Source organism: Chrysoperla carnea, chromosome 1 (assembly GCF_905475395.1).
Source record: "Chrysoperla carnea chromosome 1, inChrCarn1.1, whole genome shotgun sequence".
NCBI lineage: Eukaryota > Metazoa > Arthropoda > Insecta > Neuroptera > Chrysopidae > Chrysoperla > Chrysoperla carnea.
This window is the reverse complement of record NC_058337.1, coordinates 5506902-5523270: the sequence shown is the minus strand read 5'-3', so window position 1 is coordinate 5523270 and position 16369 is coordinate 5506902. Positions and strand designations below refer to the sequence as shown.

At 27.7% G+C, this 16369-nt stretch overlaps 1 protein-coding gene across 1 annotated transcript in view; it reads left to right on the top strand.

Moving 5' to 3' along the window:
• The window catches only part of LOC123298602, an 87909-nt gene that overhangs the window by 13157 nt on the left and 58383 nt on the right, over positions 1-16369 (top strand). Inside the window, exon 2 of the mRNA XM_044880671.1 lies at positions 4543-4635. Within this exon, the coding sequence (XP_044736606.1) occupies positions 4543-4635 (93 nt within the window). The remainder of the gene's footprint in view (positions 1-4542; positions 4636-16369) is intronic.

The window sequence follows — 16369 nt, the reverse complement described above, 5'->3', positions numbered from 1 at the left end:
GAATGTTGCCCAGCAAAGTGGGTAGTTCACAGCTAGTTACCTATAAATCTCCATGAAAATAGTTACTAAATCTCTAAGTTCAATCACATTTTTGAATGTACTTACAGTAGGCTTGTCCGCGTGCTTGGTTATAGCTTCGTAATCGAATTATGTTACAATAAATAAATTTAATTTTACTGATAAAAATTTAACGAGTTAGTTGTTACTTTTTTAATATTGAATCGCATGAGTTAGATAAAGATGAAACCTACATAACTTCTAATTTTTACGTATAAAGGTTTGGTTCGTTCGTTCGTTGGTATCTTATAATTATAGAGTATTTTTTGAATTGATTAATCTATAGTTAGGCAATTTAGAAGCTTCAGGTGCTGCTAATTCAAATTAATTTCAATGTAACAAATTTGAAAAATTATCTTGCTTGAAGCGATCAATTATCTATGTTTTTGAAGATTATCATAAAATTTTATGAATGCATTAATAAAATAATTTTTATGTTCCTCAAAAATTGAATTTATAATAAGGAAACACGAAATATATGGTGTTTTAAACTTCTAATAGTGTATAGAAAAAGACGAAATGATTTTGAGAAAAAAATTGAGTCAAGTTTTTATTAGAACGTTATTTTTGATAAAAGAACAAAATTATTTTAAAACTTTGAAACACTTTAAAACTTAAACTTCGTTAGAACTCGAAAACAACAATTTTGTTTTACTTTTCCTTACCGCGGGATTCATTAAGTTAACGAAGAAAAGCCACGACAAAAAGTGGTTTTTTATTTTGTGAAGAATAACGATTATAATAATAAATTTTCTTTATAATGCTATTGAAACCTTTTAGCAGCTATCATATGCTATTTTTAGACCTTGTGATTGCACATAAGTAAGCTCTATTTTTTTTGTATTCAAAAGGCACACAATATTCTGACATTTCTTCTATTAAAACCGATCCGTGCAAAACTATCAGACCCTTAATTTTCCCGTCAGAACTCACGTCACGTGTTCAGTAGTCATTATTCGCGTAGTGAGAAATATACTCATAGATAAAGTGATCGGTTAAAGTATATAATTAGGTCCAATCATAAATCCTTGGACGGTATTTCTAATGTTCTAAATTATATGGATCAGATCTGAACAAAATTGTACTATTTAAAATTAACATTAGCTTATAAGAGTGACCTATTTATATAATCCAAGCTGCACTTGATCAAATTTTACAACCCACAGTGATTGAATGATTAAAACAAGATATCAATTTTTCCTTTCTTTTTGTTTTAAAAACAACTTTCCATGTCACTGACACCCACAAGATTGTTCTATTTTTATCAATCCAAACTGCATGCTATCAAATTTTACAACCCACAATATCGAATATAATTAAATCAATACTTTCCGGCTTGATGCCGCCTTCTCCTAAGTTTCCTTCTTTCATAAGTTTTTTCTAAATTTATACAAAAACAACTTTATTTTCCATAATTTATTTACAAAAAACAAGTATTGCAACAAAGATTATTTATAAAATATTATAAATAAATTTGTTGTCGCCAATAAATAATGTTCCTCTTTATTAATCAACTCAAGCATGTCTGAATTAATTTTTAAAACTGATTATCCAATAAAAAACATCTGTAAACTGGTTATTTGTATAAATTCATTAAAAAATAATTATTAATTACGATGTGTGCACACAATACAGGAACTGAAAAACTTCATTTTTTATAAAAAATATTGTAAAAATTTATGAAATTTGTTTAATTGTTGTATAAGAAGCTGAAGGGAAGGGCCACACGTGCTCCCAATTAATCTAATTATAGGTATCATTTCATTTCAATGATTTTTATATTAATAACTTTCGACGAATTAATTATTTAGTAACAGTTTTACTGATATTAAGAGCTTAATAAATGGATTACAATCCCCACAAGACAAGAAATTGTTTCGAATAATCAGTAACTTACCTAACTGATTTTCGAGAGGGCAAAAAACTAAATTTGCTGATAATGATAAAAGAAATAATGAATTTTACTGCAATTTTGAACTTTCTCGTCTAAATTTTATAATAATAAACTAATATAATATTTACAGAGGTATTAACGAATTTAAAATTCTAATTCAATAAATATTTACGATGCATGATAATTGATCTTTGTTTACTGTCGAATTCGTCTCTGAAAATTCGTTGAAACTAAGTCGTTCTTGTGAATTTTACTAAATATTTGCATCGTTGAACAAACGTTGATAAAATGTTAACCGCAAGTGTCTTACGCCGAAAATAATGCCCTATTTAGTAAAATCATACATTAATACAATACCATACATATTGCTTGAAAAATTGGATCAATTGAATTTTCAAAATTTTGCTTTTACATTGCATTTATTATTGCTGTTAATGGTGGACGTGCAAGGAAGACAATTCAGTGAGCATTTGTATATGAAATGTGATATACGATTATCCTTTACTTGCGCTCCCACCATAAATTATATCGACATAATAATATTGTCATATTATAGAATTTTATAATCAATTTGACGTAATTTCTTTATCAATCTCTTTCTCAATCGATTTTTCCTTGATCTATGCCGTAATAATTATATAATCAAACAAATTCAAACCTTTTTTCGAGGTAAACTTACCTACATATCGTGATTTCAATGAATCACATTCAAATCTCATTTACAAATAATTACTTACGGTATCATTGTAAATAATCACTTGTAACTTTCGCGTGCGTGTGATTTACGCACAAACAATGGATCCTTCTTTAACAATCATAATAATTATTAATAGCAATCCATGATGAAGTGAATCATTTAGAATCATTTACTCTCATTGCGTGCTGTATTGTTTTTTTATTGTCTGAAAGTTTATTTGTTTTATTTTCCAAATTAAATTAAACATGTGTACTATATTTTTCACTATAATTATATATAATATTTCCTTGTGTCTGCTGTTTGATGGAAATTTGACACTATCTTATTAAAAATTGGGGTGACATCACCCCATGTATAAAATATAATCCGCTAATCAAATTAAAATAAATAAATAAAACAATTGATATTTGTATTCGAAGTTAAATACAACAGTTTGTCAGGTGCGATGTCAAGGTTCTAGAATTGTGATGGCGTAAGAAAAAGAATAATTAAACTTATAAGAGGTTGTATTTTGTTGTCGTTAAGTCAATAATGATTTTAAAGAACTACTCAATAAAAGAGATCCTAATGTGGATCTGATATAAAATTAGCCTTCGTTTTTGTCGCAAAGAAACTTTTTATACCATGTATATGTTAAATAAATCAGAGTATATTAAGTTTAACCCCAAGTTTGTAACGCTTAGAAATATTGATGATACAAACAAAATTTTGGTAAAGATAATCTTAGAATTAACTAATTTGTCTATTTTCGTTTGTCGCCCGTCTGTCCATCATCACGATAACTTAAAAACGAAAAGGGATACTAAGCTGAAATTTTTGTAGCGTGTTCAGGATGTAAAAAATAATTTGGGTCTCAGGTCATAGGACCCATCTTTAAAACCGTAACAGATAGAACAAAAATTTAAGTACAGAAAATGTATTTGGCTATTTGTGAAAAATATTTGGCCATTAGGGTTCAAATTATTCCAAAATTTACCCGATTAGAAATTACTTGGGGATCTCCCAGAGTATACAACTGAACCTAATTGGATACCGATGAGGCATGCTTAATAAGGAAATTCTTATAAGGGCCCAATCAGAACCAAAAAAGGAATTTTCTCCAAATAGGTTTTGTATGGGTCCAAAATGGAAAATTCCAACAGAATTATTGTCATTTTTCCCCAATTAGGTTTTGTGTGGGATCTAAATAGGAATCCTGACGGGAAAATAAGAAATAATGGGGTTTTTCCAATTGGGTTCTGTTCCGAGTTTTCGGGGGAAAATGACCGTCATTAAATTATTTATAAAAATAAAGCAAGCACTGACATTCATAATAATACAACACTGTTTGTATAGAGTATTAAAACAATTGACTCAATTGCCAATGGTGACAATACTGACAATAAAAAACTTAGTTTTAGGAGGCCATTAGAAGGCAGTTTTTGTTTTTGCACCAACTCACTTCAATAATCATATTTTTTAGATCTTTTTTTATTGGTTTTAAGAAAACAGTGTCTACTACTGGCTACGCTCCTGAAACAAATAACTCATTTATATAAATACAGTAAAATAAAAGACATATTGTTATTAAACAAAATTAAAAGAAGTTAAAATGTAATTCAATATGATTTTTGATAACATAAATAAAAATAAAAAATATCTTTAAGAAAACATCTTGAAACCGCATACCATTCAGAGCACAAGACTCCAATACCTTATTATAAAAAAATACGCATTATGGCACAGTATTGACGTGTGCCTTTTGTTCATTTCTTAATTATTGTTTTTTTTTTTATATATTTTATTTCATTTCACAAAAACTTGACCATATGTTGTTATCTGTTCTCAACTCTGCTGCCAATCAATACAAAAAATATAATATTATATAGTTTATGTTTTACTTTTTAAATTACAGGTGTTATGGCATCTGGACATATTTCGTCGAAGTTTTCGAGACTTATCCGGTCATGCTTGTATGGCTGAGTCATGTATATTTTGTGCATTAAAGGTAAGTGATTTAAATTATATTCTGAATATATATCTTATCTTTTTTCAAAGTAATGAAAACTATTAATTTTAGCAGGTTTATTTTTACCTCCATGTAAAAAATCAGAGAGTTATAAAAGTTACGATTTTATAATGAACTAAGTATGATTTTCATTCCCTTAATTCATATTATTTTGTGCCAAATTTGTCCTTTAGAATGTCCATCATAGTCAAGTCCATAAACTGTGCATAATACTAATACATTGTATGTATACATATACAAAGTATACAAACAAGCGAACTAGAAGCGTTTTGGTAATAATAAATTCGTCATAAATTGAGGTATCATTAAGTTGTTTTTGAACAAAATCTGTAAAAAAAGGTTATGATTTAAAATCTGTCATTTTTTATCAACTGATAAAATTAACCCATGCAGAAAGTTCCTACTTTGAACAATTTTAGCTATTCTCAAAAGGTATTTCTAAAAAGAGACGTTTATTCTTAACATCTACTCAAATCTACTCAAAATTTGATTTCATTTTGTAAAAATGAAAATTACTTTTAGTTAGAATCTAGTTTTTCTTCTAGAATTTCCAATCAAATTTGGTAGGCATATGCGAGCAAAAAACACGAAAATATTGTTGATTTTATCATTTGACTGATTATAAGAAAGTACTCTTCTACTCAAAAAGAACCAGGAGTTTCTCGTAACACTTTTGAGTTTATGAAAATTTACGATCGCTTTTCGGTACAACGTTCAATGATTTTAACGAATTTTTTTTTACGGATTCTTTCGCTTAAAACAAGTACTGGCTATTTCAATTCTAGTGGAAAAAAATGTATTAAAAAGATAAATTTGGTGAATACTAAACTACCTTATTGATTGATTCCATGATTCCGACTTTTTGACAGTATTGCTCAAGTAATGTTGCAATAAGGCCACTGACTTTAAGGAATTCGAATTCATGATGGAAATAATCTTGAATAAAGAAGATAGTAATGAAAAATTTTTCGACTTTTCAGTGAATTTGGGGTGGTTTTGGCCCTGGTTTTGGTGTTGTTTAGAAAATAGTTTATTGTAAACCTTTCCTACTATTATTAACAAATTGGAATGCAAAATTCTGCGTGTAACTTCAAATTTTAGGCAAAAATTTTTTTCGACCCATTCGTTCATTGTCTAGTTCTTGAGTAACCAATGAAGGGTTAAAAATTAAAGCCGCTTCTGTGGCGAAAAGAACTAACTAGATCATCTTAAGAACTAAGTAATTAAGAATAATGCTATCGACTCAAAAAAACAAGTTCATTTAAAATTTGCGAAATTGCAAAAATAATTTGTTAAATTGTGTTTTTTTAGTATAACTAGGGACCCAAATGAAGTAAAAATAAATTTGAGACGTACTCCAGTAAAATTCATAAACTTAGCTTACGCGGTAGTGAGAATTTCCTTCTAGAAGATAGTCTAATCTCTTCAAACAGAGGTTACATGAGTGTTTCACCCCAGATAAAAAACATATATATTTTTTTTCAAAGTAATTAAAACATTATTAATATATATTTCTGTTTTTTTCAACTTGTGTTTTTCTGTTTAATTTTGAGTTCGTTAGTACATTAATATATAGTTTAAAATTTCTCACTATTGTTTTTTCTTGTAATCTTTTTTATTTTTTTATTATTTTATTTCATTGTATGTGGATCTTACATGTCAGTCCGTCTGCCTTGTCTTGTATTGCTAGAGATAATGTGGGAGAGAATTATAATTTCAAGGGTATTTTACATTAATTATATTTTTGTATTTTTTAGGATATAATCAAAAATAAAGTAATATTTATTTATTCAGTTTTGTGGATGTTGTGTACTTATTATTATTTGATTTTATAAATTTATTATATTATTTGTAAGTAAGGTGAATAATCTGTGTGTATTTATTCTTTGAACTTTTGTATAAATATAAATATATTCGTATGAACTATTATAGATCTATGTAAATTTATTGTATATTTCATATAGAGTGAATTGTTTTCATTGAATAACTATTAATTAATATTGCAATTAGTTCTCATTAAAGTGAGTTTTGATTTTTGTAAAATTTCGTTGATAAATTTTTGTATTACATAAGTATTGTATTTCGACTACCAAGTAGTCATCATCAGTATGAATTAGCTAATTGTAATTACTCTTATTGAGTATGTTATTCGTTGATAATTTGGTGACGGTCTGCACCATCATTGTTTCATGCGTCTACAATTCATCTAGGAAATTGAAGCAAAAATCGAAATTTATTTTGAAATATTCTAGATATCTCATTTATTATATTTGATAATATTTACTCAATAAAATGGCCTTTTAACCTCAAAGATTACTCATGCGACGCATTCGAAAAATTTTATTAAAATTGTGATTTTCTAAATACTCCAAATATTATAAATCCATCAGAATTTTAAAATTGATAAGTATTCGAAAGGATTTCAGACGACATTTTTCGATAAACTCGATAAAAATCGATTAAATATTGGTGTTTTTGGGTACTGAAAGCTTGGTAAATTTTTTTGATAGAATAATTAGGAACCAAATGTCACGCAAATACAGTTCAATTGATAAGTTGACACAAATGAATTCTTAAAAAATGTCTTCAATCATTAAATGCACAAAAAATATGTATTTTTTGTGTCAATCATAAAACTACAACTTTTGCCGAAGTTGGAGAACAAAACTTTGTTACGATTTTTTCAATTGTCCAAAGGCTTCAAAAATTAGAACGAATTTGATAAACGTTTATATACTAAATAATTTTAACCCATAAAAAGTCCCCGACTAAAAAGAAAGAAGTTATAAATTTAACGTGTCTGTGTTTCTGGGTGTCATTCTGTGGCATCGCAGTTCTTAAACGGATGAACTGAGTTTGATTTTTTTTGTTTTGAGAATTGATCAAGAGCTTAGCTATGATTCAAGTAGCGAGTTTGGTATTTTCTTGAGACATAACTTATATCAAATTGGAGCTGCGATGCCACAAACGTATCGACGCGGCCTGAGTTTATGCCACCGGTTTCTTTAAATTATTTAATTTTATTAGAAATACTTTTTACAACAATGTTCAATCTATGAAGAACGTACCATCATAATATAGTTTAGTCTATTTAAATAAAATTATTATAATAATTATAATTATACGCGTATATAAACGTTAGCATATAAAAACATGATTCCATAGTTACAGTTTATTAACTAGAACATGTAGCTAAAAAGGTATTACCTACCGATATGTAACCTAGCTATATATAACGATAATAACAATTTTTTATTTTCCTTTCCTTACATTTTACATATAAAATCAACACAAAATCTTTGTACTAATTGTAAGTAAGTACTCTAACTAATAAAACAGGAAACAGCTGAATGTTAGCTGCGAAGATAAATACACACTTCCTTGAAGTAATATCTTTTCAAATCACTTTCACCACGTTATAGTTATAGTTATAGTTATAGATGGTATGGATATCATCACGATATCTGTTTCAATCATTTTATCCATTTATTATACCATGTATATATGAAATATTCATAGTATATTAAGTTTAGTCTCAAGTTTGTAAGGCTTAAAAATATTGATGCTATGAACAAAATTTTTGGTATAGGTGTTTATAAAATCACCTTATTAGTCCATTTTCAGTTGTCTGTCCGTCTGTCCGTCTGTTTGTCAACACGATAACTCAAAAACGAAAAAAAATATCAAGCTGAAATTTTTACAGCGTACTAAGGACATAAAAAGTGAGGTGGAGTTCGTAAATGAGCAACATAGGTCAATTGGGTTTTGGGTCCGTTAGAGATAGAACAAAAGTTTAAAGGTAAAAAATGTTCCTTATCAAAAATTAAACAACTTTTGTTTGAAACATTTTTTCGTAATCACTGTTTACCCGTGAGGGCATAAATAAGGCATAAATTGTATCGTATGTATTAAATGAGGATATCAGTTATGTATGTATGTGTAATGTGATAGTGTAATCAACACTGTCTATGCATGGTATTTCAACAATTACTCAGTCAATTGTTTGTTTTCACTTGTCTTATTGATATTATTTATCATCAATTATTTTGATTGCATGTTATTGTCAATTGTATTTAAAACATTTTATATTGTTTCTATAAAATACAATGTATTATTTATTTATTTATTTATTTTAGTTGCCATTATTTGTCATAAAAATGGATATTTCATAATATAAAATTGTGATGAATTGTTTTGATTTATTCACAAAGGGGATTCAAAGAAAAAAATGTCAGGAAGAAAACAATGACTGTCGATTTTTTAGTATAATTTAATATAAAGAGATTCAGGAATTAAATTAGGTGAAAACTTGTCGTCCCTTTTGTTCACAATTTTATGGATTTTAATTTTTTGGTGGGGAACTCTAGCTTTTTTGAAAATGAAGTCTTGCCCATGTTACCACCCGCTGATATTGTAACTTTTTATAGGTCCAATCCAATTAAATTAACCTGATTTTTATACTTTTTGGGTCAAAATTACCCCCTCCTCCAAGTTTCATCAAATTCCGAAACAAAAATTTTTTTTCGGTTTTCTCGATTTTTTCAAAGGGGTACATACCCCTTAAAAAAATTTCAAAAAATCCAGAAATTTTTTATATCTCCAATTTCGGTAAAACTCAGTAAATAAGGTAATTTTGACCCAAAAAGTACAAAAATCGGGTGCATTTGTTGACTGGTCTGATGGTTTTTGAGATACGGACTAAAATCGATCCAAATATTGCGATATCTCAGAAACTCTGCATCCTATCATTAAATTAACCTGATTTTTATACTTTTTGTCAATGGGGTCAAAATTACCCCATAAACCAAGTTTCATCAAATTCCGAAACAAAAATTTTTTTTCGGTTTTCTCGATTTTTTCAAAGGGGTACCCCTTAAAAAAATTTCAAAAAATCGAGAAATTTTTTATATCTTCAATTTCGATAAAACTCTGTAAATAAGGTAATTTTGACCCAAAAAGTACAAAAATCGGGTGCATTTGATGACTGGTCGAATAGTTTTTGAGATACGGACCAAAAACGATCCAAATATAGCGATATCTCAGAAACTCTGCATCCAATCATTAAATTAACCTGATTTTTATCATTTTTGGGTCAAAATTACTCTATAAACCAAGTTTCATCAAATTCCGAAACAAAAATTTTTTTTTCGATTTTCTCGATTTTTTCAAAGGGGTACCCCTTAAAAAAATTGCAAAAAATCGAGAAATTTTTTTAATCTCCAATTTTGATAAAACTCAGTATATAAGGTAATTTTGACCCAAAAAGTACAAAAATCGGGTGCATTTATTGATTGGTCGAATAGTTTTTGAGATACGGACTAAAATCGATACAAATATTGCGATATCTCAGAAACTCTGCATCCAATCATTAAATTAACCTGATTTTTGTACTTTTTGGACCAAAATTACCCCATTAACCAAGTTTCATCAAATTCCGAAACAAAATTTTTTTTTCGGTTTTCTCGATTTTTCCCTTTAAAAAAATTTCAAAAAATCGAGCAATTTTTGTTATCTCCAATTTCGATTAAACTTAGTATATAAGGTAATTTTGATCCAAAAAGTACAAAAATTGGGTACATTTGATGACTGGTCGAATAGTTTTTGAGATACGGACTAAAATCGATGCAAATATTGCGATATCTCAGAAACTCTGCATCTAATCATTAAATTAACCTGAATTTTATCATTTTTGGGTCAAAATTACTCTATAAACCAAGTTTCATCAAATTCCGAAACAAAATTTCTTTTTCGATTTTCTCGATTTTTTCAAAGGGGTACCCCTTAAAAAAATTGCAAAATATCGAGAAATTTTTTTTATCTCCAATTTCGATTAGACTTAGTATATAAGGTAATTTTGACCCAAAAAGTACAAAAATCGGGTACATTTGATGACTGGTAGGATAGTTTTTGTGATATAGACTAAAATCGAATATTGCGATATCTCAGAACTTTACTTCTTTTGAATTGCCATGAATTCAAATTCATTTTACTTTACAGCTGTGATTTTTTTTAATGTTGAATTTAAAGAAATCGTGTCTATTATTTTTGCTAAATACTGACACATTAATTTCAGCTTAATTACATTTGTATTTTCAGATAATAAAAAAACCAAGATATCTACTTAAACATACAAATCCAAATTTTGTTTGAAATCGTGCACTAAAGCGTAACAAATCGAAGTTTATTAGTTTTGTTTGTTTGATCAAAATCTAAAATACACACAAACTAAATACCTATTAAAATTGTTAATAACTAAATTCACTCATAGAAATAAAAAAGAAAGAAGTTTGGTGCGAAGAACGTCATTTAACCTCTATACACAGTCTAAAAATGGTAGTACGATGAATTAGAGTTGATTTGTACCTGACTAACATTAAAAATTTGTTTAAAATTTAATTTAGAGTATTTATTGCTATAAAAATTGTGAAGAAAAATTGTAGAATTTATTTATAAGATTTTTTTGACTGCGTTTAAGAGGATGGGCAAAGTTAAATTTGATAAAAGATTTTCGTGTTATTCGACGGTTTTTCTTCAGCCGAAAATGTTTAAGAAAATTAATTGACAATATAATAGGTACAAAAAAGGATATTTTACAATAATTGCATTCAACTTTTTAAGTCTTTCGATAAATCCAATCTTCTTGCCAAATTTAGACCTTTTATTAACAGATGCAAATAGTCGAATTCACGAAAAGCTAGAAAATTGATTTTTCAAAATTCGAACCACAGTTAAAGTACTAATTTCTCTTGTCACCATATTTACTTTTATTAATTATCAAAAAGACAGGCAAAATGAATCATTGAAAAAATTATCAAATTTTATTTTTAACACAAAGCCAAATTTTTTCCCCATATTTTTTGACAAATATTAAAAAACATTAATACAATTTTTAAAATCTTATCGTAATGGAGTGTAAATTTCTTAAAACTACTGATGTGTCAGTGATATTATTCTGAACAACAGATTGTTTATCGATAATGTGGTTCTAATTAAAATAGAGTATCTCTTAGCTGGAAAATCCAATAGAAATTTAGCTCCAATGGAGGATTATGGCCCATATCTAAGCCAATAAAAATGTCACTGTTTTCGATATCGAAACACAGGCCATCAGCTTGCAAACTTCATGGCAATCTTTACACAGAAGTTTAAAAAGAATGAAATTTATCACGCAAAATAATTTATGATTAAAAAAAAACCGCTATTTTATGTATGATGTATGTGTGTACATGTGATTGACCAACAACAACTACTCACCCATACATCTACATCACTAAAACAGGCCTCAAGAACTGTGTATAGAGATATTTTTGAGGTGTAGCAATTTAAATGAATCGACCAACTGAATACTACAAATAATTATAATGAATTTATATTTATAAAAACTTTAATCATTTAATTTGTACGATTGTTATTTTAAGAGGTGTATTACGTATACAAAACAATATTATATTATAGACATTTATTAATAATAAAAATATGAATATAACTAGTTTTATCATGGGGTTTTCATTAAGAATGTCTTAAAATTTGGCTAAGAAACAAATTTTAACACACCCAAATTTCATTCTATTTTAATAAACCAAGTATACAATTCCATTAATTTTTGACCATAATGTTCAAATTTTTGGCAAATATAACGTTACTGCAATATTTTTCAAAATTTAACTATCATGGTTTCCCCATTTGGTTTAAGGACCGATAAAAACGACTTACCAACACAAAAAATGGAAAGAACGACCCCAAGTTAGTATGGTTAAAAAAAATTTCATTCAAATCGAATAAAATTTGGCTATGATATCGAAAAAATTGATTTTTTTATACTTTATGACGTCATTAAAATACAAAAAAAATTGATTTTTCTCTACCACACCCAAATTTTACCCTATTTTAATAAACCAAGTATGTAATCCAACTAATTTTAGGCCATACTTTTTAAATCTCTGTTAAAATATAACGTTGCTGCGGTATTTTTTAAAATTTAACTATCATTGTAAGCTTAATAAATAATCAAATTGTAAGGGAGAGTAGCTCATAATCATATCCCTCAATTTTAAAGAACTATCAATCTCTAAGCATAAGGTATTTCGATACCGAATATTCATCAATTTATCATCCTTTTATAAAAAAGGGCATATTTTTTATAAACCAAACAGAGAATCAATATGAATTTTTCACAAGAGTGATTAATTGATAAATAAAGTTTTAAATTTTTGTTATCATTTTCTTTTCGACTCTTTAAGTTATTTCGATACCGTAAATTGAAAATGATATCAAATATTTGAAATTTAATTTATCAATTTACATCCTTTTATACGTCTTTTGTGAAAAATACATATCGATTTGGTGTACGATTTAGAAGAAATTAACCAGCAAAGACCTACTAATTTACTTTAAGTTAAAAATTCGTACGCTCTTAATGGAACGCCTTTTATACAATAACAAATATACAATCAAACTTTACAAATCTTAAATAAACTTGTAATACATTCAAAAGGAACCAATCAGTGACGAGGACACAAAATATATATATACAAATATTAAAATGATTGAAAGAAAAGTTTCTAAAATTTATTAATAATAATTTTTTAACGATACAATTGGTGTTAAATAATATTTGATTTTAATAAATATTTATATTTTTTTATTTATGAAATAATTACCATAGTTTTGTTTATATTTAAATAATTTGGGCATGGTTGTTTTAAAAATAAACATATTAGTTGCAGGGCCACCCATCTTTGTATATTCATTCTAAAGAGTATGAGAACCCAGAAAATATGAGGGAAAGTATGGAGTTATTAATTAATTCATACTTTCCATGCTTTTACGTTTTACTTTGTTTACTTGAAGAAAACAAGAAAATTTGTCTGTAATTTTATTTTTAGCTTATTTTGGTTTTAATTTTAAAGGTTTAATGCTACTGAAGAGGATTTCCAAAGCAATCGAAATCGATCAAGCTAATTAATAATTATTTTTATAAATCTAGCTAAATATTTTTGTTGTGGATCCTAAAGGGGATAGGTATACTTCAACAAAAATAAACCCACAGAAATATTCATCTTTAATAACGAAAATCTGGTTTATTTCACTATTGAACCATAAATTTCGAAGCTAAAAGGGCAAACAAAAATCGGGAAAATTGGTTTTCCTCCGATTTGGATATAAAATTCATTTTCAGATTGAAATTGCTCCACTATATTTGCGTTCGTACACAATTTTGGGAAACAAAATTATTCTATAATATAATCTTCGTCCAAATAGGAAGGAAACAAATTTTCTCGACTTGTTTGCTATATAAGAAAATGTTGACACCGATTCTGCAGTTATCTCGAATCATATACTGAAAAAAAAAATCGCCTGAATATCACCAGAGTGATAAAATGTCCAAAAAGGTTGTCAGATATTCAGGAAAATGATAATTATTTAGGATAAAATCAATTGATTTTGATTATATGAATGAAAATTTCGATTATAAATTTATGATATTTTGATTCCAATTACCTCAATTAAATGGTAGATCACCTGTTTTGCATATCTTCAAGTCTAGACCTACTTTCATCAATATAGTAATTTGCCAACAGCAAAATTTTTGTCTACATTACAACAACTTGAAGATATTTCAAAGATGTAATAAAGATGTATAAAATAGTAAGCGTATGTGTTTAAAGAAACGCGGTCATGAATGAATTTAATTCTCATAAAAAATATTATTTATGATTTTCTTGTTGTCTGAAGAGGGGCCTTGCTGCCATATTTTTACTTGAGAAAAATTTTTCTGGTATATTTTCAAATATTCCTTTAATTACTCATCAAGAAACTTTTCATTTTGTGCGGCATGCTTTTCTTGAGATGAAAAAAAGTTGAGTTTATTAAATTCTAAAATAATTAATAAATAAAATTTCTGTATTTATTTCAATAAATAATAATATTTGACACGCCAGGAAATCAAATAAAATGGTGATATTCACGCGATTTTAATATACCCACGAAGATATTATATAAAAACCTATAACACGGACCAATGGTTTTTTTATTTTAAAATCTAAACTCGACTTGCCTAACATATCGTCACGTTTTTTTATAAAAAAACAATCATAAATTAGCGATTTTTTTTTTTTAATAAGCCAATTTCAGAAAATGAAATAAAATCGCATGATTGTGGTGTCAGAGAGTTTAATTTCGATTCTTTTTGATAATGTTTTTTCCGGGTTTTTTTATACGAAAATATTGTTACGGTTAATTTAGAAAATTCTGGACAATTAATTAATTACTAGTCGTTTTTCAAGTGAGTGGCCAAGCCGCTCTTTTCCTTACTGAGAAATCTGGGCAAGTGTCACTTCTCCGCAATCGACGGGGACCCTGACCAGCCTCAGTGGTATGCGATTTTCGAAGTTTCTAGCCCTAAACTTGTATAGTATAAGTATTATGTTCCTTTGTCATTTTTTATTTATCAACAAAATTGGATTTTCTTAAATTTCAATTTTTCTGAAGTTAATTAAATAATGTCACCTTTTTATGTCATGCCATGATGCCAGGCTGTACTTGATCACAACAGGAATACCTTTTCAAACAAGAATTTCTTTGATTTGAGGGTCAAATTATTATCACCCTAAAAATTTTTTAATGTAAAAACTAATAAATCGAAAAGTTCTCATAAATCAGTTTTTCAAACAAATTCTTCCATGCAACAAAGCTATTTGAATGAACATAGAGATTGAAATTTTCTAAAAAGGTTATGAAATGCCTTGGGGTGCATACACATTTCATGAAAATATTAATGAACCCCTACAGTAGTATCTCTATAATTTTCTTAAAAACCACTATTTCCATTCCACTATTTTTGAATGACATTTAAAAAACAAGTAAGACAATTGTTTTATGCACGCAAAGCTATAAAGCAGTACTTCTCTTAGTTCTTATATTTAGTTAAAATTAATATAATTTGAAGTAACAAAGCTACGTAGGTGGTTATTGAAATAAAAACTAATGTAATTTATTATGTGATATTTAAAAATACGGTTGTTTTTGGTTGAGATTCCGTATCTCATTACCAAAAGAAACAACATGAACGTGGAAATCTATTTTGTTAGGAATGTCGTTAGTTGAGGAACTATGAAATTTAAGGGAAATATAAATTGTAGAGATTTTGAAATCAATGGTCAATCACTTTAAGGAGAATCGCGATTATAAAGATTACTGGACCTTGATGAAATATTTGATGATATAATAAATCCATTTCTAGTAGCAGCATTTCACCATGTGACTGGGTTAATCACTTCATAAAACTTCTAATCCTCCTCCAAAAATATAAAAGCATACATTCAGCCAACCATACAGGATGACCTACTTGATGAACCTTTCCCAATTCATGGATAAAAAAAGCTACATAAGGACTCTGGATTAGATAGGATCCACTCAGAATTCTACAAGTATGCTTCGGATATTTTTTAAATATGTTTAAACTGTTATTTTAATAAATTATTTGAAAATGGCAAAGTACCAGATACATTTAAACAATCCATAATCTTCCCGATTGACAAAAAAGACCTATTGACCAAACGGATAATTATAGAGGGGTATGCTTTAACATTACAATGAGCAAGATAATCATCGGGCTTTTATTGGATAGATTGGAACTAAGGGTCAATTCAAAAAGGTTTCTGGCTGAGTTCCAGGAAGGCTTTCGTAAGCGATGCTCAACAACCAGAAAGGT